The sequence below is a fragment of the Idiotropiscis lumnitzeri genome, chromosome 1 (assembly GCF_059441095.1).
Source record: "Idiotropiscis lumnitzeri isolate Australia: NSW breed Sydney's pygmy pipehorse chromosome 1, RoL_Ilum_1.0, whole genome shotgun sequence".
Classification (NCBI taxonomy): domain Eukaryota; kingdom Metazoa; phylum Chordata; class Actinopteri; order Syngnathiformes; family Syngnathidae; genus Idiotropiscis; species Idiotropiscis lumnitzeri.
This window is the reverse complement of record NC_142391.1, coordinates 11,975,707-12,003,101: the sequence shown is the minus strand read 5'-3', so window position 1 is coordinate 12,003,101 and position 27,395 is coordinate 11,975,707. Positions and strand designations below refer to the sequence as shown.

Below are 27,395 nucleotides of genomic sequence, written 5' to 3'. Positions count from 1 at the left end.
TTATTGGTTGAATACAATCTATGATAAGGACTTTACTTCTGTCTTTTGACTGCAGCATTTGAATGTGACTCATGAGAGAAGAAATATTTTTCCTTTATCTGTTTTTGCACAGTCCTTAAATTAACATTATCGTTTGGCTTCTTCGTTCGACCAAAATAAGTATTTCCATCAAAATGAACAACTTGATGGCGAAAAATAAACCACGTGAACTCACGCTGAAATGAAAATTTCCTTACTTGGACTTATCAGTCACCGTGACCTGACTGCAACCAAACAAACTGTGAGATTTTTGGTCTGAGTCAAGCAGTTCCTCTCACGCCTTTTGAAATTACATTTCTTTTGTCTTTCTGGGAAGGGAGAAGAGGTGGATGTTGAAGTGATTGCCAGGTTTCCCGAGCCTGAGAGTGAATTCATTCAGTCAGTCAGAAACATATGAGTTCCCTCTCGAGACCATGACACAAAAGAAATCAATCGGTTGGCTCTATATTGCTTATGACAGACTGGGAAGATTGCCCTTGGTCTGAAAGTAGCATAGTTTCTACCAAGGTCACTGACATGGATTGTACTTAAAACACACCCAAAATAAAAATCTGTAATCATGTATGGGTTCTCAAATCATAAGACTCTCTGGCTGTACTATATTTTAAAGTTATGTTATGTTTTCTATTGTATAGTCTAACATCAACCTGCTACAGGGACAATGGATGCAAATTAGCCATTGGCTATAATCTGGCATATTTACGGGAAACTGTTTGATTAATATGCACTGTCCCTGTATACTTTCAAAAAAATAAAATAAATACAAAATACAAAAAATAACACATGAGGACACTTCTCTGGACGCTATAGTGTAGCATCAGCGGACATTAATATATTGAGACAACAGATCACAACAACTCATCAGATCTTCTCTCATCTGGTCCCCTGACAACCTCCTGTATTTTCTTCTCAGGCCAGTTTGGAAATTTTCAATGTGTATTTTACTATCAGACCTACAAAATGAACAACACTTCTCACCTATTGACTTTGACACAAATTTAAAATATAATGAAACAATTCAGCCAAACAGAAAACAAACTCAGATAATTCTATATACAACTTTATTTTTTTTCACTTCTTTAAAAACGAGTGGGAATTCTTCTGCTATTCTAGTTACTTAGCCTTTTGCAAATGCAATGTCTATTAACTGCAGTACATTTATACTGTGTCCCATTCATTTTTTTTTATCACTCAAGGAAAAAGACTGACCCATGGCAATTACTTTAATCATTGCATAATTCAGAAAGTCATATTTTCCCTTAGTTCCATTGCACTCTCTTATTTATTTATCTAATTTATATATTTGTCTGTATTATTGTTGTATTGCACTGGAGAGGGGAGCCCTCTAATCTCGTTGCACACTTGAGTACAATGACAATAAAGGGATTTCTAAAAAAAAATAAAAAAAATTCTAAAAAGACTTTGATGCCGTATACTGAATTCAGTTCATTATTAGACAGCGTCAAAGTGTTGCTATCTGATTACTCTTTCATGAAAACATGTTTAGAAGTGTTGAGAGAGCTTTTAAGCCGAACTGATAATGCCGAGCGACTCGTTCATGACATCCCAGCCGCGCGTGTTCAAAGATGTTGAAAATATTCAATTCTCTTTTAGGTCACGTGATTCATTTTGCCTGAAGGAATTTGCTGTAGATGACAGATTTTGATAAATGCAACTAATAAATGTGACATTTACAGAGATTACTTGCAAATAATAACAAATCCAAGACCATCAGTTGGATGACTGGAGTGATTCTGTTTTCTATGGAACAGATGTTTCCGATCTATTATTTTTGCGCGGTTTATATGTTTTCCATTTTTCGTTGGAATAAAACCAGCTCTAATGAGGTGAGAAGTATACAAATATGATTGCTGTTTATGAAAGTGATGCTTTTAGAAATGAATAGCAAATGTATGAAGCAGTCCATGGGAAACGCCATGTTGCGTTAAGTTGGAGTTTCTCCGCTTTCCTCAAGAGGTGCATACTTGGCTTGCGTGGATCACATCATCCCAATACCATCTGCTTTAGGTGAGACATTTAGCATAGTATTTAGTTTGCTTGTACATGCACTTCTCATAATGTTCTTGGTCTTGTCCTTTGCATTAAAAACGTAATTTTTAGATTTGGAATGGGAATGCTCAGAGACGAAACAGTCTCTCAGCAGAAGGAACACTTAACAACAGTTCCACTCAGCAGTTTGAATTGGCTCATTAAGACACAGTAGCGCACCATCACACAGACGACCTTACTAAAAAGTCAACAGTGTGAACGTGCATGTCACGAGCACTTATTTCTCATGCTGTCGATCCTGATGTCCCGCAGCTGTTCGACATCAGCAGATGTGTGGTTTCCTGCCCGGAGAGAAAAAGGCCCATCGATTCACGAGTACATTTCCCATGCTTGCGTGCTCAGCCTGATGTCGCTGCTTGCGTGCGCCGTGCTCTTTTCCTGCAAGGCCTGGAATAAGATCCCAAGCAAAGATCTCAGAGTGCGCCATCCAGCGCACAACAAGGTTAACAGTTACAAAGCATGCCAGCCCCCTTCGCTGCTGCAAATCCCCTGTCGCTGCAGATAAACAGCAGTGCGCAAGCCCCTTCTAGTTAAGTTGGCATTTCCTCCCGCGACTTCTTCACATTGATAAGAAACGTCCCAGAAGGCGGCAAGAGCGCTCGAGTACCACTATAATTGTTGACTCCCACAGCATCACATGAGTAAAAACACTTGACAGAATCCATTTGTCTGATTTTTTATCTGTTTTGCGAGAGACAGCAGAGAGCAAGGACGCAGGTGGGGGGTGGGGGGTGGTGGCGGGGGATCCCATGGGGTGGCCAGCGCCTTGCCCCTCTAACCCCACCCCCAGCCGAGCCATAAAGCTGCTTGGGGAAAGTGGGCCCTGATTCTTTCTGGTTACAGTGTGGGAATGTGTCCTTTGAGAAGGGAAACAAGAAAAGTCAGAGGGAAACCACAGGGAAGAGAAAAGGGGGGAGAAGGGAATCCTTGTAACAGCACCATCAAAAGAAGCAGATGGGAGATGGGCCCTTCCCCTCATTTCCCCTTGCTAAGTGGCAATGGGGGGGGGGGACCTCTTTGGTTTGAGGCCTAGCATTGAATTCTAAATAATGGCCCATTAGGTCTCCCGCTGTAGCGTTTAAACTGCAGGTCGTCCCACATGTCATTTCTGTGTGTTATGACCACACTGTCACGCTTTGCCATAAATCACCAGCATTCACTGGCCGTGTGATTAATCTCCCCACTTGCAGCATGCAGGCGGTGCAGGTTCTTGTTGGCTGCTGTGTCTTCAGAGCCAGGTGTTGCCGAACACGAATGAAAGCCCCAGAGGTGCGAAAGTGGAACATTAGAGCGGAGGAATGGCCATTGTTCAACTTTCTAAAAATGTGTCAAGATGATTGATGAATTCAACTCCAGGTTTTACTTGCACTAAAGACTGTGGTAAGGATGTGATCAGGAATAATCGGAAACTAATCACAGTTCTTCATATGTAGTGGAATTATTTTTACCATATGTCTAATTCTGCATTGTCTTTTTTTGTGGGGAAGTGGGGGTGACGTTATTGTGGTGTTCATTAACAAATTGGGGTCAAATCACTCCATGACCCCATTATTGTAACACTAGTTAACTTCAAAATTATCACTGACGTCTTTCGGCTGCCTGAAATCCCTGCTAATTATCTGCCAAGACAGAACGGGGAACTTTTAGTTGAGCATGAGTGAATGCAAACTGTATACAGTTCTAGTTATTTTTGTTAGTGGACATAACAATCTACTGTTCAATGAAAATCGGAGGTTTAATATGCAATAAAAACAAAAATCACTAATATTGCACTTTTTCAGTTGAAGGGGGGCTAATGATAAAAAAGATGTTTTTTATTCATATTGGTTAAAACTGTCAGTATGACCTGACATAGTACATAAGTAAAATGATGAAATAAAAAATAAGCCCTCTTGGGCGCCATCATGTGCATTTCATTTAATTTTCATTTAATAACCCTTATCTTTCTGGACAATTTCCAGAAAACACAATTGTGTTTTATCCATTTCCTGTACCTCCACACTAACGTGTCTTAGTGCTCTGCATCTTTGTATTGCAGCCTGCATGGTAGATTAGTATGTCTTATTTTATCAATATAAAGATTGGGGACGCATTGCAAGGACACGATGATGAGAACATTTGACAAGAGAGGAAAGGTGCCGTAAACCAGGAAGTGGCAATGTAGTGCCAGTTGCCCGTGCCGAATCTAGAAGGTCCTATAATCAACTTTACATTTTGAACATTTTATATACTGCCTTAAAAAAAAGTATGAACAGGACTATTATATATTATTTATTTTTATATAGAGTTACACATCTACGACTAATAATAAGACATAACAGATGTGTTACAGTCTTTTGTCACATATTGGTGTCTTATTCAGATAAAGTAAACATATTTAGCAAACTAAAATCTTTTTGCGTTTCAGCATGAGACATTGTAAGCATCATGAAGGTAAACTGCCGCTTTCCTCCGTATAGTCATTGCCAAATATCAAGACCAATGGGAAAATGGTGTATGAATACCACTCTTGGACATCCTAAACCTTTCAACTCCTAATCTGCTCTGCTTGTTATCACTGCGTGTGTGTGTGTGTGTGTACGTGTGTACGCGTGTACATGTGTCTGTAGCATCACGTCGCCTCGAGGTTCCTTTTAATCCGCGGTCATGGAAGTCTGCTAAAATATGGGGCCACAGAACGTAAACAAAGTCTTATTAAGACCGCAGCTCTGCTTCTGTAATATCACCCAGTGACCTTCAGCCTCCACTTGAGCCCTCAGTGTGAGCACTGTGCGCTGCTCATTAAATAAAATTATAATCAACGTTGTTCAAGAAGTTTTGATAGGTTTGATTTTTAATTGACCTCCACAGTTGGTCACTTCACACTGTGTTGAGATAAAACCGTCAAAACCGTTTAAAATGGTGACCTTTAGGAATGGATGGTTAAGCATTAATGAAGATTAACGGCATTTGTGTATTTAAATCCCTTGGAATGTTTTCACCAGGACCCATTTCTTCATGCACTGGTGAGCATGATGGAGGCTGAGATTCAGCTCCCCTGATAATAGCTCTTTTTTTGGGGGGGGCATATTTTAAGTGGTGTTTGATGTAGTTTTCATGTCATAACGTTTGTATCTTCTAATTATCCAATATTAGTCTAGTATTAAAAATCAAATGACATACAACAGAGATTTTAGCATCTTCTTTCTCCCCTAGAGAGCTACAGGGAAACACAAGTTGAACGTCATGTAATTACTTATTACTCCCAATGTGCATTGCTACCACTGCCGTAGAGCGAAATAAAAAAAATCTGAAATTCACCAGTGGGTGTTTTTCTACTGTGGATAAGTAACTTAGCCAAGGATGTAAGGAATTCAGTGTTTGTCATCTTTAACCTCAATGGTTTAGTTGAGGAATCATCTCCCAATCATTAGGCTACCCTGCAATTCCAGTTAGCCAAACAATTGCATACCAACGTCCTTATCTTGGATGATAGTATGGTAAGTTGGACATTTTGCAGGCATCCGTATAAGCCTTATATCTCCGCTGTCTCGGGATAGCCAGTCAGTCTTGCCTCCTCTGGTAGCTTGGGCTGCTTTTTCAGATTCCGTTGACAGACTATCAGCAATGAACAGCAGTTTGTTCATGCCCGTTTTATGAAGCATGTCAGCATATGCAGAACAGGATTGAGCTTTAAAAACCAAAAAGGACACTGGTACGGTGCTCAGGGGAATTGCAGGTGCAAGAAGTAAGGCCAGAGCTCTTATCGTGAAGGATGATGTGAAGGGGAGTGACTCAGTCGCTTATGTTTGTTCCTCCCTGACTTCATTTCACGGCCATGAGTCAAGGGTCCCACCCCAGATCAATGCTGGGAACAAGGCAGTCCAGTCTGAGCTGAGGAGTTCCACCTAAACCAGCTAGCCGGAGCCGGAACATGACGTTTTTATCAAATTGACTTGTTTGCGTATTTCCATGAGAAAGTTACAAGCTTTTGGACCAGCTCCATGTGCTCTCAACACTGCACCTAAAGGCAGTGCCTCTCATAAAAAAAAAAAAAAAAAAAGCTCCTTCGTCATCTCCTCTGGGATAGCCACCCTTCCCATGGTGCTCATGTTCCGCTCCTGTCCCCGAGGGGATGGAGCTCCAGGTTTGACTCAGTGAGGGAGGGTACAGAAACGGAGGCTGCTGGACAGCGCGAGAGCGAGACCGAAAAAGAGAGACATCTGCTTCTCATCTCGATGGGAAAATTCCCTCGATTTCGGAGATTAGGACGGAGTCCCCCGCACGGAGCGTGCTGGCTCCTTGGAGGCTCACCATGCATGAGCAGAGTTCTTGGACCTATCTGGCAGTTGTCCAGAGTAACCCACTTAGTGCGTGACTCCTGCATGCAGTGACGCAGTGACACACACAAGAACGCGACCATCAGATGAATGATAATTATATTCTCACTGATGGAAACAGCAGAGATGTAAACCAAAGTGACCGAGCAGAGATGTCCTGCGTCTCATGCACGCCGCACTCCTGCAGTCTTCAGTCTTCTTACCTTGAGGCCTTGGGACTCAGTTCTGTTTATTTTCCCTTGATTAACGCTGCTTCACGGCTTGGGGTGTGGGGCGCAAGTGAGTGGTCTGTGTTCATTCAACACTAGTCCTTTCCGCTGCAGTTCAAAGCTTATCTCGATACCTTCGAAACCCCCCATACCCTTCAGATCTACTCAAATGCGACCCCCCTTTTTTGAGCTTTGTTGATTTTATGCTAACACACGTTTTCAATCATTTCCCCCTGCCCCGACCTGTGAAGATCCAAGACATTCACCAAGAGTCATTCCTCTAAAAGTTTTGTATCGTCTGAAATCAATCATGCCCGCAATCACATTTGATATATTTGGGATGTCACAGACCCACAGAGATGCCATGTGCTTTATAACACATGGCTATTGCATAATGGATATTTTGGATCTGTTATGGATCTTTGCATCTTCAAAGAGATGTATAAGGTAAAATCATGTAAGATGATGTTAGTAATAACGGATAATCGGGGTAATTCTAAGGTTATAAGTATCCATTGGCCCGTTCACTCGACATAATGCACTCATTATACATTTGAGTGACACAACCAGGTAAAAACCCCTTTGGGAGAAACCTTCAACTGAACCAAGACTTAATTCATAAAAGCTCTCTGTTCCAAGCATTTGGTTTAAAAAAGAGAAAAGTCCCCTCTCAGACTGATATAGAACGGTGGTTTGACATCGACCTGCGAATTTCCCATCTTCTGAAATAGTCTCAGCGATGGACCTCACCCGCCCTTTGCGCTGAAATGAAGCATGTACACGGTGAGCCCAAAATGAACGATGCTTACCATTTCTACAAATAATGATAGAATTTCTTTATTTGTTACATAAATGTGATAAATGATGTGATAAAAATTCAGTCTCTTTAGTCCACATGGTTTAGATTTTATCATCATTCCAAAATGTGCTCTACATGTCCACATTGGCTGACGCGCGTGAGTCCAGCCTAGTGAAGCTTTTGGAACCAATGATGTGAAACAAATCTGTGATTCAAAATGTTGCTACTCAATGTGCAAAATGCAGCTTTTGACTTGCAAACTGCAATGTGAACCTACTCATTATTTGTATTGTTTTATGTTTTTGACATGGAGGTTACTGAAGATAAATATTGATTTTGACTGCTCCAGATGATGCAGATGTGTTGTATTGATGGTTTCTGGAACTGCCACGTGACGAAGACCGTTCAATCTCAGTTCCTCCTTCCTCTGGAGGATATCAAGCCGCAATTTTTTTATCTCTGCTTTTGCGGCGAGTTTTTTTCTGTATTACCATTTTTTACAGTGAAAATCCATGACTTCCTTTTCAATTTTCTAATTGAAAATATCACTTTCAGTATTTGTACAGTAATATCCTACACGTTCATGCTTCAGGACCCAGGTTACCGTTTTATCCACTCTGGTGGTCCTCAATTGTCTGTCCCCTCTGGGCAGAGCACCATCTGGGATCGGTTGTCTCCACCCCTCCTCCCCCTCTGGCAGCAACACTTCAAGAGGAGACTCTCAATGGCAGGCATATAACGTACACATTGTCACGAGTCATGAGACAGAACGTCAGTCCCAGCAAGTGCACAGTAGCCACAAAGCAATATGCTCAGACATTTCTGAGCATTGCACACTTCAGCTGATGATGATAACAAATGGCACGGCTGCCAAATTCCCATCAGTATTATTTATTATTTCAAGTTATTAACTTCCCTTAGATCTCTGACCCGACACCCTCGTTCTCCGTGCTCTGCTCCAATTTCCCTTGTTCGACAAGCTACACAATTTGAGTGGATTTATTTGAACACATATAAATAAATCTCAGCGCACAATTTGCTTGTCTGCCATTTGTGTAAACAACAGCTCACTGATGAACTTCACCTAAACACGCCACGGCCTACTTTCTACTTCCTCTGGACTCCTCTCATGACAGTTATTTTGTCTCGCCGGGGTTCCTTACATTATATCTCCCCCACAGTGGTTTATTGAAAAGAAAATCAGGATTTGTGTGATTATTATCATTGCCAAAAATCCTTTTAATCCTCCTCTATGAAGAATGCAATAAAAGTCAACAGTTATCGCAGAACAACCACTCAACTAAGTTAAATGCATGCCATCTTTGAAGGTTTGTACAAAATAATTATAAACTTTTGATCACTTTATCAAAGTGGTCCCCGAGGCAGGATGAACAAAATTTGAGCACGCTACAAATAATAAATAGCAGCATTCAAACGTCATAGACAAACTGAGTCTTGCTGACTGGTTAAATTCGTGGATATTTAAGAATCTACCATCACTTAAACTCGATCTAATCTCAGTAGCAGTCAAAGTAACTATTAAAAAAATGTGTTCCATTAGCCTTTACGTGATCGCTTTTAATAACATGTCAGGAGGCTGAAAATAATCCTTTACATTAACAAGAATGTGTAGGCCTACCATGTAATCTGATGCTTTGCAGCAACACACCTGTTGGAGCCCACACATTATATTTACATTAAATATAATTCAAAAGGGTTATTATTATATAACCAGAGATGTTACAAAGATCTCATTTGTCTGTTTAATAGCGCAAGCCAACTCACCACTTACAGCGTCAACCCGTGAACTTGCCAATGAGCTTCACATGTGGGACCTCTTAATGGAAGTTTGGAGTACATGGCCGAAGGCGTGAGTTACAACCTGCTCGTCGGCAGCGGGGCGTCCACGACACAGACCCGACCACTTTCTCCTCATTTTGAAAGTACACCCTTTTTCACCACTGGTACTGACACAGCGGGCGATAACTCACTCTTTGCGCTGTTTTTACAGACCGACATGAGTGACCACAAGCTTGTGGACGTGATGAAATATTATCTCAAACAAACACTCAACAATTTCCTCTGAGAGCCTTGCTCCGGCTGTGGTCCAGGTGTTATATTAGCTGACAGGACACAGTGTTATAATGCACAGGACGGAACTATTTTGTGGGTTGGTATTCTGAGAAAAGGATTTGGGCTAACGTGATGTAATCTGGACATGATTTTTTTTTAGTCTGTTTATTCTTTATATGCTGTTTTGTCTAAGCAGTAAATACAAATAAATATAGACGACATGCTTGTGTAGTTTGTGTTTAGCCATTCACGTTGTTTCGGTAGTTTGCTGTTGAACGACCGGGTAAAGTCAGGTCGGCTCAGTGGTCACCCATGGATTTGGTATTATTTGGTACTTTAAAACAAATAAAAATGAAAATAAATAATTATTTGGGCCTTTGAAGGGGAAGTAGACCACAAAATTGTCTTTACAATCATATGTTCAATACAGCCCCACTAGTCTAAATTTGATATTCTGACTAATATCATGCCTGTGGAATATGAATTAAGCAGCAAAATACTCATTTTAATCCATTTTAGTGGGCGGCCATTTTGTCACTCGTTGTTGAATGGAAATGACATCATAGTTCCTCAGAGCTCAGGTAACAGCCAATCATGGCTCAGCTTCAGAAAACAGCTGAGCTCAGTTGTTGTTTATATTTTTAACTACTCTTTGCATTATTTTTTTTCTTTTTCATCCATTTTACTGGCCAGTTTAAATGATGATTGTCACTGACTGAAACATTTTTAAAGCATGTAAGAAAAAAAAAAAAAACCCATTGCATTTGCAAGTCTGTTGTCATGTCTCTTGAGCACGAGTCCCGGCCCCTAAATTATTTTCCTTACACCTACTGTGATTCCCTTCCTCAATGGGAAGAAAGACTCAACTACCCTTAGGTTACAGACGCCTTCAATGACATGCTGCACAGCTGCATCCCACTTAATAGTATCTGGAGATTCCTTCTCATTGAGTGACTCATAATACCTCCTGACCAAAATACCTTCCTTGCTCAGATGTTGACTGCAGGCTTTCCCACAAAACGAAACAATGCTCACATGTGGAACAGACGTGCCATGAAAACAGGATGACACCTGACAAGCCTGGAACAAAACAAATGTCTGCGACAAAAATACTGTAATGCAGCGTGGAAGCTCAACCAGGATTTGACGTGTTTTTATGAATGAACATGTGCTAATCACCTTAGGCAACAGTAAGCAGCTTTGTACTCATGCTTGAATCACTTCCTATTTACCACCTTTTCAAAATACTGCTCGGTCTTTCACAGCCCTATGACAGGAAAGACCGGAAGTCTGGAATATTGTCATGTCCTGTTTGGGTGTCCAGGTGCTCAAACATACTGTAAGCACTTTGAACTTTGAATACCCCTCATCTGCTGGCTCTTACTCAATTAAATAATTTTAATCAGCTAATGACACAAGACTAATGAACTTGTCCACAGTCTTCACCAGTCTGCTCTTCAAGCCCTCAAAGTTAGTTAATGAGATCTTTCAAGGAGGCTCTCCACCTTCCCCCCGAGGGCCCCACATTGCAGCACAGCAAAGCCTTTCCAACAATGATGAATGGACATCATTAATGATGTTCATCTGCGTACTCTTTACTTGGCAATCTGGGAAAATCAGGGGTCAACAGTAAAAAAGGAAATGTGCTTACTTTGGCACTCCTGCTCCAAAGAGCCGCCAATTTGCTGCTCACAGCATCAAGAGAACCTCTAAAATGTGACAGACGGTGTTAGTGGATAAATTCATGCCACAGGATTAAAAAAAAAACAAAAAACAAAAAAAAACTGATATAAAGGTTTTGTTGTAAATACTCCAGATAGATTAATACAAATATTTATAATTGATAAACAAAAATATTTAGATGACTTATTTTCTTTTTCTGTCTAATTCAGTTCTTGTTCAACTTTTTACACCAAATACCACAAAAAATAAATACTTGGCTCCCCTCATGCTATCATCATGACCGATATTAAAATACAGTAGCAGAGTGGGCCCAAATGTTCATCAAAAAACACGGTAGAGGTTTTATTCCCAAAAGGTATATATAATATTAGTGTAAGCCTTCAAAATATTACGCGCTGTTTAAAGGCTAATGCTGTAAATAAATATTGTCGAATAAAAAAAAATGCAATTAAATCATTATTTAATTAAAATTTATTATTTATTCACGATTTAATTAAAAAATATAAACCTAAATAAATATTTCAAGTAAAGAGTTTCTAAAAAGTCAATGCAAATGCAATGGTCTTAAACGTTATATACAACTGAACTGTATTTCGCATACCACGTCCGACGTGATACACATAACACACCTTGAGAATAAATGTTCAAATCAATTTTTGGAATCGCTTGCATAGTTTTACATTCTCAAAAACAATCACACATTGGGTCAACACCTTCATATATCATTCCTGCAAAATAAACCCCAATTTTGTCATTCAAAATGATGTTTATTCATTTTTTTTATCCAGAAATAAATTCTGATCAGATCAAACAGACAAACACAACTGCTTTTTCTTAACTCGTTGTTTTAAAGAATAATCACTCGAGAAAACAGCAAGAAGAATATATGCTGAAAGTTCATAAAGTTGATTTATTTAAAGCAGTTATGACACCACACACATCGCCATTTGTTAGTGGTGTTTATGTAGTGGTTTTGTCGCGGTTTCTTTTTGTGTGACAATTCCTTTTTTTTTTTTAAATGGAAGTTGCATATGATGCATATGAGACACAAATCTTACTCCATCTATCATGAACATTAAGACTTGAGTTTTCATTGTTTTGAATATTTCTATAGGGTGTGGTTAATCTATACTCACACTTGTATACCTGTTAAGAGAGTTAAATTTTTGTAATGTTTGTACCATCCATCCTTTTTTTATACCGTTTATTGTTACAAAGGTCCCAAGTGATATATGTATATATATATATATATATATATATATATATATATGAAGCATATCCTGGCTGACTTTGGGCGAGAGGCATAAGTGAAGTGGCCATCAGTCAGGGGCACAATTAGATAAATAAACATTGAAAAACAGAAATCCTGCATCTACTTTATTGTACAATCTATCAATCCCACAAAGTAATGAGTTGTTTCTTGGCCTATGCCTTGCCCTTCAATAAGTTTCATGAAAATTGCACAACTTTGTGCAATACCGAAACATTTCCCAAGACTTCATCCAAGCACCTGTTTGTTAGCAAGCACATGTTTTGTTTTTTTTGTTTGTTTTTTTTAGGGGGGGGCGGTGTAGTGAGCTCTTGTCCTGACCTGCCAGCACAGTGACCCACTCCTCCTTGTATTCGCCATCACTCTGGCCAATTTGGCGTGGTGTCACTCCATATTTATAGGACAAACAGAGTGAGTGGTCTAAACGAGACCAGATCAGTAAGTGCACCTTTGAAAACACAGATAGATCACCAAGTAGGAGTCTATTTCTACTGAGCCAACACAGCCTGCAGGGAAGAGGCGGCAGTGGGAGGAAGAGCCTGTTATCTGCACAATCGTGATAGATGATTGGGTTGAATTAAAAAAATATATATATCATAATAATCGGAGTCCAATTCCACTTAGAATTTTGAAGTGCCTCCATCACGGCCTTGCGGAGGAACAGCTGAGGAAAAGACATAACATAATTAGATAAAATGTCTTTCCTCGTTTGCTGATTGTTTTACTTGCAACTCCTGTGGCCGCTTTGACGATGTGAGATGTTTAGAGAGTGTGTTCTGTACAATAACACAAGACGTTGGAGCCATTCAGCCCTGTTGAAGGAATGCCTGGAAGCCCACAAGGAATCCTTTTCGTTCCAAGGTTTGTGCAAACAGAGAAGATTAACTCGATGTGTCAACAGTAATGGAATCTCCCCTTTTTTCTGTCTCTGCAGCCCAAAATCACTGTGCATCCTGGAGCCACGGGTCACCAGTGAGGCTCTCTCAATGTTTACCTGGCCCCCCCTGGAGTGGCTCTTAAGCAGGCACTCAACATAGTCAGCCGGCCAGCGTAAATCACCTGCTGTGTAGTCTAGAAATCAGGAATAAAGAAGAATCCTCATCTGCAGCATCGGATATGTTTCCATAGCTCATCATGTGGAGGTTTGGAGGGGCTGTGAAAGACCCAGCAGAAGAGGAAGAGGAGGAGGAGGAGGAGGGGAAGGGGGGGCAAGAAGGAGGAGGTGGTCAACGAAGGGGAGGGGACACAAGTGGTCATTCGGTGAAAAAGGTAGTGAGGGCCAATTAGGGCCATGTGTGTCTTTTTGTAGCAGGACTGCAACTTTAAGGCGTTTTGACAGATTTTCGGACGATTAATGAATGACCATACTATCGTCATTGACTATGATTTTTTCAAAACAAACGCTCTGCTTTTTAACCTCTGCACTCCCGTTTTTGCGACATTTGTATTCAATTTGCGCGTAGCATCTATGTAATGCAGCGCCGAATTTTACTTGGATGAGTCCAAACTTTGCCCGTTCAGCGACCCTTCCGCCTGCCAGAACGTTTTTTTTTTTTGTTTTGGATTGACTTATTCTGCTTTTGACGTGGATCCATCATCGTTAGGACTCGAACATGAAACTGTGCTTGGTGGTCGAGGCTGCGGTGGCTCTTTATCTCCTGTTCGCACCTGCACAGGTAAAACCAACACGTTCTACTTTGTTACACTTGCGAAATGGTTGCGAACGAAAATGCTTTAACATGTTCAGTCGAAAATAAGTTGAATATCGATTGATTTCTGCCCCCTTAATTTAGAATAAAGCACGATGTTCATTAGTGTCATTAAGTAACGTTGCAAGCAGAGTAAAAAGTGATTTTGGAATATTTGCAAGACTTTAAGTATACGAACGAATGAAAATGGCCTTTTATAAGATTGAATTTACTTAACTAGACGTATTCTTAAGTCGTTGTTACTTGGAAATTTTGCATTTGACCACAAAACATGATTAGTGTATGTAAGATGTTAACAATGCATTTTATTTTTTTAATTTTCAAAATGTTTAGATAAATTGTTCATAATTATTTTCCTTTGTCGCATTTATCACATTGTTTTTATAAATGGCATTAGCATTTTAAATCAAATCAGAAATCAAAAGACTCTACCACCATCTGCGGTATTTTGAAAAATGAACGTACATTCTGAGTTTTCCTTGCACTAAGCAGTTTTATATTATTTACAAACTGACAAAAAAAAAGTTTTCCTTTAGTTCCACCTGCAGCTGCTATCCCCATTGGTACAATGTGTCGACATCACTAACACATTATGCATGTGTCGGGAAAATCATTTGAAAGCCAGTTTCCTTCTCACGTTTCTTTCATGGACATGAAATGACAGTTGTGTTTAAGTCATGCTTTTCCTGTAGGCATTTTTTTGTCTTTGGAAAAAGAAGTGATGATGGAGGGAAGTGAGAGGGTGGGGTAGTCAGAAGGTGTCAGAGCTGGACCGGGCTGAAAGTGAGTAGTCTCTCAACGGGCTTCATGGAGAGACTTTATTGTAAATTTAACAACAGATTCAAAGTCACCTCTCGAGAAACGGTGCAGCTGCTTCTGGCCTGCGAGAGAGTGGGAGTGGAATCAGCACATCGCCACTAATCCTGTTAATCAGCTCATGGCCTGCTTATAGTCAAAACACAAGTGACAAAATCCAGGGCTCTCTGAATGTAGCCGATTTAAAGGCCCGCCTATTCCGATGATTGACAGCAAATATAAAATGGTTTAACATCTTCCTAGGATCACACTGAGAGAGTGCTTGTTATTTCTTCACTCCGATCTCTTCTTTTTGATCAGTCACACTAGTCATGAACCTGACTGCTGCAATGTCTTCTGGCTGTTTTTGTCTGTTCTAGAGTGTCAGGATATACAAGGCAATTATTGGAATTGATGGGATTCTTTTCCCAGAACGGTATGATAGCATCAATAGAGATTTGCCATCACTGCTGTGATCCTTTGATTTTTTTCTTTTTTTTTTTTTTGTATGCTCGTTTTCAGCATGCAGTTAGTGCAGTAACTATATGTGCAATCAGTCACTGAAACACAATGTGCATACTAGTTTACCTTTAGCCCACAGTGGTGACTCTGCATTTCTGGCAGGTGTCTCCGTCCAGCACATCCAGCAGTTGCTGCTATACTTTTTACTTAACTATTAGTGATTTATATTTAATGCAGTACTGCAGATTCAGTTGCAAGACATGTCTGGCATTTCAGATATTTCCAATGGCCTCCGAGTACTGTGAATACTGCCTAGCAACAAGATTGTTAGTTTTAATTATGACTCTTAAATTATTTCTGCTGTATGTACATTTAAAAAAAAAAAAAAAAAAAACACTAGGCGGGAAAAGAGAGCGCTAAGTTGCGCTCAGTATTTAACCAGATTATTCATATTAAAAATGACTGAATGATTAAATTTAAATCAATTAAATAACAAGCTCCCTGTGTGCAGGTGCTTCCTTTCCACAAAGCAGAATTGAATTTAGCCCATCTGTATTGCACGCGTCTGTTTGTATCGATATTGCGCTATTCCTCTGTCGTGTTTATACTTAGTCAAGTTTATGACATCACAATTGTACAAGTTGCAGTACAGTCCTTTGGCAGCAGCTTTCTAAACATGTCTGCATAAATGTTACATCTCTGCCTTTTCCCCTTGCTCACACCCGCCTGAAATTTTTTGCACAGTGACCTACAAGCTGAAAGGAGTGGCAATGTTGTGGTATTTGGTATTTCTCTCCAGTTGTAATGTCCCGACCCTTGGGACAGTTGCAATCAGGAAATATGGATTTCTACTTCCTCCGGCAGAGAAGATGGAGCGGTGGCGCTTGGGGCAGCCGTCTACTCAGCAGTCTTTAATCTCCCATCTGGATGTAATTTACTGTGGTTTACACAGGGAGAGCAGCGTTTACTGTAATGGAGACCACAATTACCACCGCTCAGCCTTATCTCGAGACCTGTTGTGTGTGTGCGTGCGTGGGGGTGTGAGTGTGTGTGTGTTTTAATCAGACAGACTCATGCCCTTTGCTGCATGCTGAACATGTGTACATGAATTAATGGCCTTATGCCAAGGAAATTGTGTTATCAAAACCGTTTATATGGTCTCTACCTCTCTTTCTGTCACCCTGATCTATTATTTTTCCACTGATTGCTTTTAAAGTAACTCAAGGAAAATCATTGTCGTGAAAGCAGCAATGCAATTTATTGTTATTTATAATTTATTCATTATTTATTTTTTTTTAGACAATTTTTAGTGCGATGATATATAATTAGTGGCTTGACTTCACTGTATCTTTATTGGTTGTCTAATAACTGTCAGCACTATTTGTATTTTTTAGAGTAGTGTAAAAATGAGCTGTAAGACACTGATTCTCGTTTTGGGTAGGTCGTGCACAGCTAACAAAAAAAATTACATTTTCATTCAGTACCCTCATGGAACTTATTAGCTAAATGACATGGAATGTTACCTCGCATTCACAATTCGCTCCTTGTGGATTCACTTCTTTGGTATTTGCACATTTTTTTAACCCGTTGAAATGATTTGAGAAGCTTATGGAGTGTTTTGCCACCGTCATGTGGCCTCCATAGCAATTATAAACCTTTTGGTGGCCGGATCAAACACTTGCATATTTTCACCATTTGTGTCAGGGCTCTGTCCCAATCCACCAAAAATAGCAGCGAGACACTGCACCGAGCTCAAAATCTTGCCACCTATAAACAAATACAGTGTAGCTTAGCGTATACTATGCTTTTGGCTGTATGTCACGCTCACATGATACAACAGTTAGTTAAATATTGTTACTAACTTCTGTGTCGGTTGGATTGCCCAGCAAAACACGTTTTGTTGCCAGTTGTTTTCTCGACGTCACGTTTTCTTTTTTTACACTTGTTTAAAAAGTTGATTACAAGATTGCCTAAAGCTTTTATGATGTGACCGTGAAACAATGTACAGTACTTAAATTTCCATGATTCCAAATGGGATTTATTATATTTTTTAGTAGAATAATGAGGTCTCCGCGATTATCTATCCGCCCATTGTAGTCAGTTACATTCAAAGGTAATGAAGTAGAAATACTTTTCCTGACAGTTTTTGCTTCCTACTCAAAAAAAAAAAAAAAAAGCGAACATGCGCTATTTTTTTAAGTTTTGAACTCATGTCTATAATGTTGACGGAATCTGCTATTGAAAACTTCTTTAGACCTGGATCACTTGACGCATTGTTGTGGCGCATTTAACATACGCTCTGCTCAAGTTAGCTGCCCCACAGTGTAACCACGAAGTGTGACTCGACCACCCGAGAGATCCAGCTGGTCACTGTCAGACTTGTAATGGTGCTGCTGTCACTTTGGGTGCCCCCACCTTGTGCATATACAACAGAAACACTGTCCTTTTCCAGTTGGTGATGAATGGATGCCGTCGATGGCCAGCAGCCCCTGTGAGAGCCTTTCGATTTAATGTTATGGTCATGGTGTCGATCATGTGGCATCCGCTTCCCGCGGGATGAAGGATGGATGAGTGAGGAGGGGGCGGTGAGCTCGGTTTCTCACTCATCTAACTGCCGCTCTGTTTGTGTTCACTTGTTCTGCTTTAGTGCTTCTGCTCCTGTGTGGTCTGATGAGTTAAGACTCAAGATGGTATGAAACCAACACACCGCACTCCCTGGCCTTTGGGGTTTTAAAACGGCTCAGTGCAAGGAATTATAATGTTAGCGGTAGTCAGATTTGTTTTGTTGAAATATTCCTCTGCTTCATTTTATTTGAACTAATTTGTTTCTTAGAACCTTTTGCGGTTCAATGCACAATTTCTTGAAAATCATTTTTATTGGCTAATTTGGAAGTAGTAGAAATGCGTTTACGGGGCAAACTGGAAGGTAGTACCTTCTGCTGGTGTCTCTTTCTCATCTCTTTCCTACTTTGACCTTAAGCATACATTATCTTTCCAGTCATTCTTGTCACACTGCAAGCAAGTGCTACTCTTTTCTTGCTCTTATGGTTATCCTGATTATTATTAGTATGAGTTAGATTTTCTGGAACTTTATTATTATTTATTTACTATTTTTTTTTTTTATTCTCAAGCTTGTAAAATCTTCCATGTCTAGCCTGCTGGCCACCATCTAGGAAATGGAAAAGAAAATTGCTGTAGCTCAACACTGTGGGATTGGAGAGAAATTTGCACCTTTTGTTGCCAGCAGTCCAGGGGTGCACTGACGGCACTGCGGTGAACAGAGCACAATCCCAGCAATGAAAGCTGGCTGTGTTTCTCATCTGAACCCTTGAAATAATGTAACCCTTTAACGAAAAGCCATCTATGTTTATTTGTGCTTCAAATTGATGGCTATGCCTGCTCTTGGTATTTGTGATTGACATTCCTTGCGAATCACTTGTGAAGAGATGGAGTAAGATTGGTCAGAAGTGTCCCGTGAGATCACCTTTGTGATTACTTAACTTTGACATTTTATGTTATTTGTCTATGACAGGTTTATTTAATTATCAGACTTTATTATCCAGTGAACTCTCCCTTTTTATAGAGATTTCATCTCATACTGATAACACAGTGACAACCTGGTAAATGTAGGTTGTGAAATTATAGGTGAATAGTCTTGTATAGTTGGTATTCTTTTGTTAAAAGACATTATCTTTGTGCTCTGTACCTCCACTAGCGTCTGGTCTGTTGACCTGAGGCACTGGACATGTTCGGAGAAAGGTGGAGGAGCTCAGGGAGGAAAGGTCGAGCATGACCATTTAAAGATTTGAAGGTGAATCTAATATGAACTCCAAAATTTACAGGGGAGCCACTGAAGGGAGGCCAGAATTGGCATTATGTGCTCCCTCTCCTCCACACTCCAGTTTGGAGGTGAGCTGCAGTATTTTGGACCAACTGGAGACCCTTTAGGGAGGACTGTCTGACTCATGACAGTAATCCAAGTGTGATGTAATGAAGGCATCGATTACTGTTTCTAAGTACTTTTGTGAAAGGCGATCATTTACTATTGGGGGAAAAAAAGGATGGATTTAACGACAGCAGCAATTTACCAATCTAAAATCATTGTCCTATTTTTAAAACCCAAATTTGAGACTGTTGTCCCAAATTAATCACAGGAAGTGTTCAAGGGCCACTGGAATTAACTTCTGTTTTATTTTTGTTGAAGTTAAAGAGGTTTAATTCCACCCGGGCTTTCATATCCCACAGTAAAAAAGAAAAAAGTGTTAACATGTTGAGAAAAAAGTTATGTACAAAAATCAATAAAATCACAACTCGGGCTTTGCAGTCAACATAGAGGTTTATGAAACTGTCCCATCATGTAAACGGTTGCCTGCAAAAATAGAAGGCAAGCCAGCTTTATTTATGTAGTGCCTTTCATACACAAGGTCACTCTTAAATGCATCACATAAAAGTACATTTAATAATATTCACACAAAAAAGAGTTGAAGACATTTAAAAGCTAAGTAAATAAGGAAAAGGAGGACTTGCACTTGCATGTTCAGTGTTCAGTGAAGGCATGTGTGAGCATGTCAAACAAGAATGGCAAAACACAACAGAGTTGGCGTTTTGTTTTTGATAAGGTTTCTCCAACATGGTTTGCGCACGCATTTCTTTTGCACAGTAATGTCTCAGCCTGACTCTGGTTTTACTCGGTGTGGCTTTTGGTGGTCAATTTTCCGCTTCAAAACAGTATTGTGAAATACCGCTAGAACCACGACAACCACATTGGTGGCATCAGTCGGAATGCGGCACACTAATGACAGCAGAGAAGGGGAAAAGAAATCCTGTGTGTATTTCGCAGCATGGGACTGCGATATAATGCTGCAGGCACAGCAGCAGGTAATGTAGTATGCATATTTTGTGATTTCTAACCACATCCTTAAAATTTCATTCAGCGATTGGCAGTGATTTATTGTGCGTCACTTTTTGAGTATTGGCTCATATAACTGAGGGGCCATTACTGCACTTTGTCAATTTCGCAGGGGATTGTTTCACCAACGTTGTTTTCAGTCTATCATTAAAAAAAATGCAGAATAAGTCACATTTTCCCAGGTTGTTGTTGGATAAATATTCTGAGGTTCATGATCATGATTTTTTTTCTATTATACTGGAAAAAAGGTGCACACAAAATAAAATCAATGAGATCCAGGTCATTTTTAAGTATACTATACATCGAATTAAAAATCATCTGGCTACAGATACATTTTTAAGCAGATGTATGGTCTACTTAAAAATGACCTGGATGAAGATTTTTTTTTTTTGTGCATCCACTTGATGAAATAAAATTTTGTAAATTCAACAAACATTTTTCACTGATGATCTCATAAATGTTTTTGTTTTATTTTTTTTCCTCTAATATTTTTCAAAGCCCTCTTAGAATGTGCAAACACATGCAATAAATTACCCTGTATTACATAAACAATTTAAGATTTATAATATAAAACTTTTGGTTTTATTGGTTAAGCTTACACTAACGTGAACCATGAATTAATAGGACAGTGTATTTGTCTTCTTCAATTAGTTGTCAACTTACTGAACATTGACTCAAAGTGTTCACTACAAAGACTTCACACAATTCTCATGAAGAAGTGTGATATAAAGTCAGTAAGTCATAAATCAGATTACATCAATAAAGCCAACAAATCGGTGGCTTTTTTTTACTTCAACTGGTTTTGGGAAATTTTGGTATGGACACATGGAATACAATTATTATGCACTGAAGAATATAAATGAATAAATAAACTATACATAAGACTAAAAAGTGTACTAACTGACCTTTTTTTTTTTTTTTTTTTAAATTGCAGCCTTTGCGATTTGAAAAGTAAATTCTACTGCAATGCAGTGTCAACTTTGATTTGGATTCGTTGTTCAGCCCTTGTCTAGTTTGGCAAAGACCACACAGATGTTTTACATCATGACAGCAGTAATACAAAATGACTTCTCAAGTTCAAGTACAAGCCTTTACAGACAGACTATTAATTTTAAAGGTCAAAAAGTTGAAATTGTTGGCCCAATAGTGAAAGATAGCTGGGATGAGCATTGGGACATAGACCCTGCTTGAGGAGGCATTTAGAGGAGTGAGGCGAGAAACCAAGAAAATCAGCAAGTGCATGTTTTTTACTCAGGAATTTCTCCCACTCAGTCAAAGAAATACTGCAAATGCTGTAAGGAGGACAGAAAGGACGACGTGACGCTCCTCATGCAACTTTCTTCATTTTGCCAACTTTTTGTGGGCAGCTCCTCTGCTCTCATCTACAAGAGGTGCCAAAGATTCTTCCTCATCATGTCAACCCATATCCCACGACCGAATTTGAAATATTCTCCCCGCCGCACCACAATCGGAACAGCCGTGTGGACTGGAGCCAAAAAGTCCTTGTGATGTGAAGCAGTCTCACCCGAATACTGTCAGATAAGAATAAGCAGATCATATGCTAATTAACCCCGGAAAATGATTCATGTTGTCAGCCTGGCACTGCCGGGTGGATGTGACGTTGAACAAGAACCGAAGCTGAACTGTGACTGCAGACCCCTTAGTCAGCCCCACTGATGACTTTACATTTTAACTGCATGAGCAAGAAGAGATACTTAAGCAGCTCCTTCAACACAGGGAGGCCTGAGACTGAGTGGTTGCCTGGAAACTCTTGTAGGCCTCGAACATCATTTCTGTCACAAATGAGTTGTCGCTAAATGGACCTGCCTGCACGTTATCACAAGTACAAGACACTGTGTGCACTTTGATTGTCGGGGGGGGCTTGTCAAGTCCTGTCATGTGAAGGACAGCGTAATGGCAGCAGGACATTCCTCTTTAATGGCATTGTCCGAGGAAAATGTGTTGTGCTGACAGATGCTATCCTCGGACTAATTTTGCTTCATAACAGGAAGAGGATGCATTTTGGACAGATGGTGTCAAAAGCAGCATCATCACGGAAATTCTTTGTCTGTCTGGTCATTGTTATATAACTTGCTCTGTAGTAATTGTGTTAGTGTGTCCTTACAGTAAAGTACAGCGAAAAAAAGAGAGAAAGTGAAAGCTGGTTAGAGAGTGCAGAAAACTCGCATGAGTGTCCATTTTAACCGGAGGGGATTTCTCTTTTATAAAGCTTGTTGTGTTTTCATAAGAAAATTTGTTTATCAAGTGATGCTGGGAACATAAATGGGGTGGACCATGAATTGGAAGTTTAAAAAAAGTTAAATCCACAGAGGAACCTGATCATACATTGATTTATTTTTTTTCATCATTGGGGAGACATTTGCCAAATTGTTTCACATTAATATTTGTTAACTGCATGTGTGTAAAATAGTCTTGTGTAATCTATTTTATATCAATATGTATTCTCCTCCTCAGAGTCTACCAACATTGAGCGTAAACAGTACAACAAATGGTGAGTGTTTTGGCTTGTTTTAAATATAAACTGTGAAATGTTTTGCAATGTTTTCAGAAGTTGGTCAATTTATGTAATAGTACGTACATTGACTGTGCGTGACGGTATTATATATAAATGAAAGACATCCACTGGCCGACACACAAAAAAAAAATGCGGACCTGTTGGCTTTCTTTGATGTTTGGGAAATCTTTTTTTTTTTATTATTATTTTACAAGCTTTTATGCAAAATCATCTCGTATGTATGACACCCGCTCCCCAACTAAGTGGTTGACGCTTATTATGCTGAAGCCTGATAAATATTACTGGGATATGGTTGACCTCAATTACATTTTAATTGATTTAAAAACTAAAATGTTGCTTTGGGGCTGGAGTAAAATGGTGACCCCCCCTTTTATGGTGCTTAAGAAGGTCCAAATGACCTGCAAAATCTATCTAATTGGAAGTAAGACTCAGGATGTGGCCAACATCCTCTCTTGACCTCAACCCTATTGAGAACCCATCCTTAAAGGAAAGGTCCGCTATTGAGAGTGAATGGCATTATAATTGCCAACAGCAACTTATAGAGACAATTATGTCAACCTCAAATATGATGCAAGCAGAAACGATCCATGAATTCAAAATTTCAATGATAATGCAAGTCAAAGTTGGGCTCCTGGTGGTTCTGCTACATGTATATTATTGTAAAAGTTAATATAAATAATTAGAGTTATTTAGTCTATGTTGACGAATCACAACCAATTATTCACAGTCAATTGCATTTTTATTTTGGAAAATTAAGAAAATCAAAAGCATTTGCTTGATCGTTTGGCACGCAGTGTAAAGTTCATGCCCCCATCATCTCTGAATGTTTCCCCAGCCTTCCCCTCCCCCATGTCTGCTTTTATAAACAGCTGTTGTGGTGTCAGGCTCGGTTCTATAACCTCAGAGGTCAAGGCAGTCCCAGAGGTGCCTGCGGGGCACCACGGCTCCAGCGGGGGCTCCGTTCATGGCCATATTTCCCATGTTTATTTTCGCTCCCTCCTCTGTTTGGTTAACTATAGTCGACCCTGTTCCTCTCTCTGTGACTCTGCAACTGGGACACATTTACTCACTTTTACCCCATGGGACTGCTTCCTGTACATTATGTAAATCTCTTGATAGTTATGTTTATCTATAATTATTGTAAACCAAGATCACTTGTTCTGGTACGTCTGTTGCAGTCAACCAAGAGATGTTAAAATAAAATAGAATTAGATACTCACTGTTCTAGATCGCCTCCATATATTCAACTAGATATCCTGTAATTTTTTATGATGCATTTTATGAATAGCATATATACCCGAAAAAAATACATAAAATAAAGGCCTCTTCTCTAATTAATGCATTACTGCACCCCTAAAAACACCAAGTATACCCTAGTTGGCAAAATCAGGTTCCATTAATAACGCCATAAATGGTCTCCACTGATTGATTCGTTGATTTCTTTTCTCCCTTCGCATACTTTCTGGCAACATTATTATGACGCTGTGATGCTAGGTTGGATACACAGTAATGAAATAATCCCAAATGATAGTTTCCATGTAGTAAATGCTTTCATGTAAGCAGAAGCTGATTGTCTAAATCTTAATATTGTCTGTAAATGTGCAAGCAGCACCCACAGTCTTGTTGTTTCAAGACGTGTGGGCTCGGAGCCTGTGTCGAACCATCGAGAAGCTGGTGGAGGTGGTGCATGAGTACCCGTCAGAGGTGGAGCATATCTACAGCCCGGCCTGTGTACCGCTGGTGAGGTGTGCAGGCTGCTGTGGGGATGAGAAGCTCGAGTGCCACCCCACCCTCACCACTAATGTCACAATGCAGGTAGGACTGTAGCGCGACAAAGAATGTTGGGGCATCGTCTTTATCCATCCTTCCCACCCTTTTTCTTCTCCAGCTGCTGAAAATAAAGCCAGCAGAGCTTGGCGAGGAATATGTTGAGATGACCTTTGTGGAGCATCAGACATGTGAATGTAGGTAAGAAAAAAAACACAACAACATATCTATCTTTTTTTTAAAATATATATACTGTCACTGGCCAGATCATTAGGTACATTTGCAACCCAATGTGATCCTAGTAAGAGCTGTGTCAAAAATCTGCCTTTAATATACTAACAAACTGTTTTGATTGACAGTGTTAGAAATATTAAACAATAATCATATTGTTCTTGGAGTTTACCGTGATGACACTGCATCATATTGATCGTAGTTTTTAGTTGAGTATTTAATTTTTTTATTCAATGAAATATTTACCAAAAGCTCAGCCGATGCAATGCGGTTCCCTGTAGACCACAAGAACAATAATGAAGTAGGCAGAGTAGACCCTGAACTGGAGACAAACCATCCGCGCATCATGTTGTGTTCAATATTCATGTTTTTGGAATGTGGGAGGAAACGGGAGTACCTGGAGAAAAACACATACAGGCACGAGGAGAATATGCAAACTCCACACAAGAAGGCTGGGCCGGGGTGTGCTAACCAATCGACCACCATGCCGCTTGCTGCAAACTATGATTCTTAAAATATTGTTAAATGAATATCTTTGAGTTAAATCTTGTATTTTAGATTCAGCCGTTGAATTAGATTTGATTGTGCAAGTGCGGCTCATGTGTGTGTATAATAATAAATGTGTTAAAACATATGCATGCACTTTGATGTGTTGCTTTTATACTAAAATGTTGACTTTTGTTCTTCAGAGTGAGAAAACCTGTTGGGAAGGTTGAAAGGTAAAAATACTGTTAAAACAGTTTTAAAAGAAAAATGTATATTACTTTAGGAAGTTGACGCACAATATTTGTCTTTGCTTCTTGTAGGAAAAGGCAAAGAGGAAAAGGACGGAAGAGAAAGGAGAAGCAGAAAACTAAAGACTGTGACAGGTGAAGGCCCAAAACAGTTGAAATGATTCTGATGGCCGAGCGCCATAGAAAACTAAGTGTAATTTCTTGTCGTTCAGGTGCCAGATCCCTCGAAGGTAACTGCAGCAGCCAGCCAAAGCCGTGCTGCAGCGTGGCACGCTAATTATTTCCAGCCTACTGACAGCATCAGGCGTCTCTTTTCGCTCTTCTTTCAAAGCTGAGTGTACAGCAGGAGACTACAAACGGCTGAGTTGTTGTGAAGACATGCCCATCTGGTGATGAGCACAGAGTTTGTGTGGACAAGGTTCGACAGAAAATGTACTTTTATTGCTGGAAAGCCTGCTGTTACACAGTTGACACAATGGACACACACCTGGGAGCCAAGTGCAATGTAGGAACAAACGGACTGATTACACTTATCACTGTATCGGGTATGGTAATTGTTACATTTTTTTGGTATTTAAAGTTTGTTACTCGTGATTAATTTCTATATTTATTGACTGAAACGCCAGAATAAAATGGACCAAAATATGTTTTGTCCAATTCTGCCTTGATTTATAACTGTGTTCTAAGTGAAATGTCTCCCTCTAGCGTGCGTCTGTAGGAACAAACAGTGCTGATAAGTGACTCTGTCATGCTTTGCGTCACGTGACTGGACACAGAACATTATACTTTTAATTCTGACCTAAATGGTAAAAGTATTTATCAATGAACACAACTGATGTCCCAACACTATTTTGTATAAATAAACGTGATTTGTGAAGTTGTAGTGGTGTATTTTTTTACACTTATTTTTTTTATTCTTTTGTGAAAGGTGTAGGCTACCCAAATTTCATTGTCCATGTAAACGGTAATATTTGAGGGTAAAATATTTAGCATAAAATTCACTGAAAACTATTGTGAGAATTTTACGATGAATATTTTAATCTCAAATTGTACATTTTACTGGACCCAAATATAGGCTTGTAAAATGTACTCTACGAAATACAAAGTGTACCATGAGCAGGAATAGCCACAATTATTCATGGTGTTCAATTGTATGGTTTTGGCTATAAAAAATTGCTTGTTAATTCACTGGACAGTTGGTATGAAACTTGCATATAACCTACTGTTTTCACTGCCTTTGTTAGAGAATTATTGTTACTTTGTAATTTGCTCTTTGTAAAGCGCTTTGTTACATCAGTGATTGTTATGAAATGTGCTATACAATTAAAATTGTATTGTAGATAAATAGATTTTATTAATAGTACTTGTAGTATTATTTTTTCGGTAAAACAATCACGTAGGAATTATAGTCGAGCAAAAGGGGGCAGCAGGGCTACTTACTTTAAAGGCTACTGCTCCGTTTAACAAAGAAGAAGTGGAGAAAGTCCGTGTGACGTCAATTCAGGAAAAGGCTGGATAACAAGCATTCGATTAAAAACAATAAACAACGTTGCACGTGTGCCTATTTGACAGCTATCTCTTTTGAATCGTGAATATTACTGGTAAGTTTGTCACATTTATTTTTTGATAGACATTTTATTCTCTCGACGTGTTGGTTGCCACGCCAATTAGCTTACGCACGTCGTAAACATTTAAAAAAAATCTTACGCGACCAACAGTAAAGCGGATCATTCTAATTATTTCAACTAGACCTTTTTTTAAAAGCAAGCGATAGTAGTGGCTCTGAACGT

At 39.5% G+C, this 27,395-nt stretch overlaps 2 protein-coding genes across 2 annotated transcripts in view; both read left to right on the top strand.

Moving 5' to 3' along the window:
• The first annotated feature begins 13,724 nt into the window (after positions 1-13,724).
• Positions 13,725-26,486, top strand: pgfb (placental growth factor b). Its single transcript, XM_088304790.1, has 7 exons — positions 13,725-14,138; positions 22,813-22,849; positions 24,483-24,688; positions 24,762-24,841; positions 25,561-25,590; positions 25,678-25,740; positions 25,818-26,486. The coding sequence occupies exons 1-7, from the start codon at positions 14,076-14,078 to the stop codon at positions 25,837-25,839; spliced, it is 501 nt and encodes a 166-aa protein (XP_088160916.1). The 5' UTR covers positions 13,725-14,075; the 3' UTR covers positions 25,840-26,486.
• Positions 26,487-27,081: 595 nt separating this feature from the next.
• The window catches only part of LOC148343217 (CLOCK-interacting pacemaker-like), an 8,192-nt gene continuing 7,878 nt past the window's right edge, over positions 27,082-27,395 (top strand). Inside the window, exon 1 of the mRNA XM_088317199.1 lies at positions 27,082-27,206. The gene's annotated coding sequence lies outside the window, so the exon portion shown is untranslated. The remainder of the gene's footprint in view (positions 27,207-27,395) is intronic.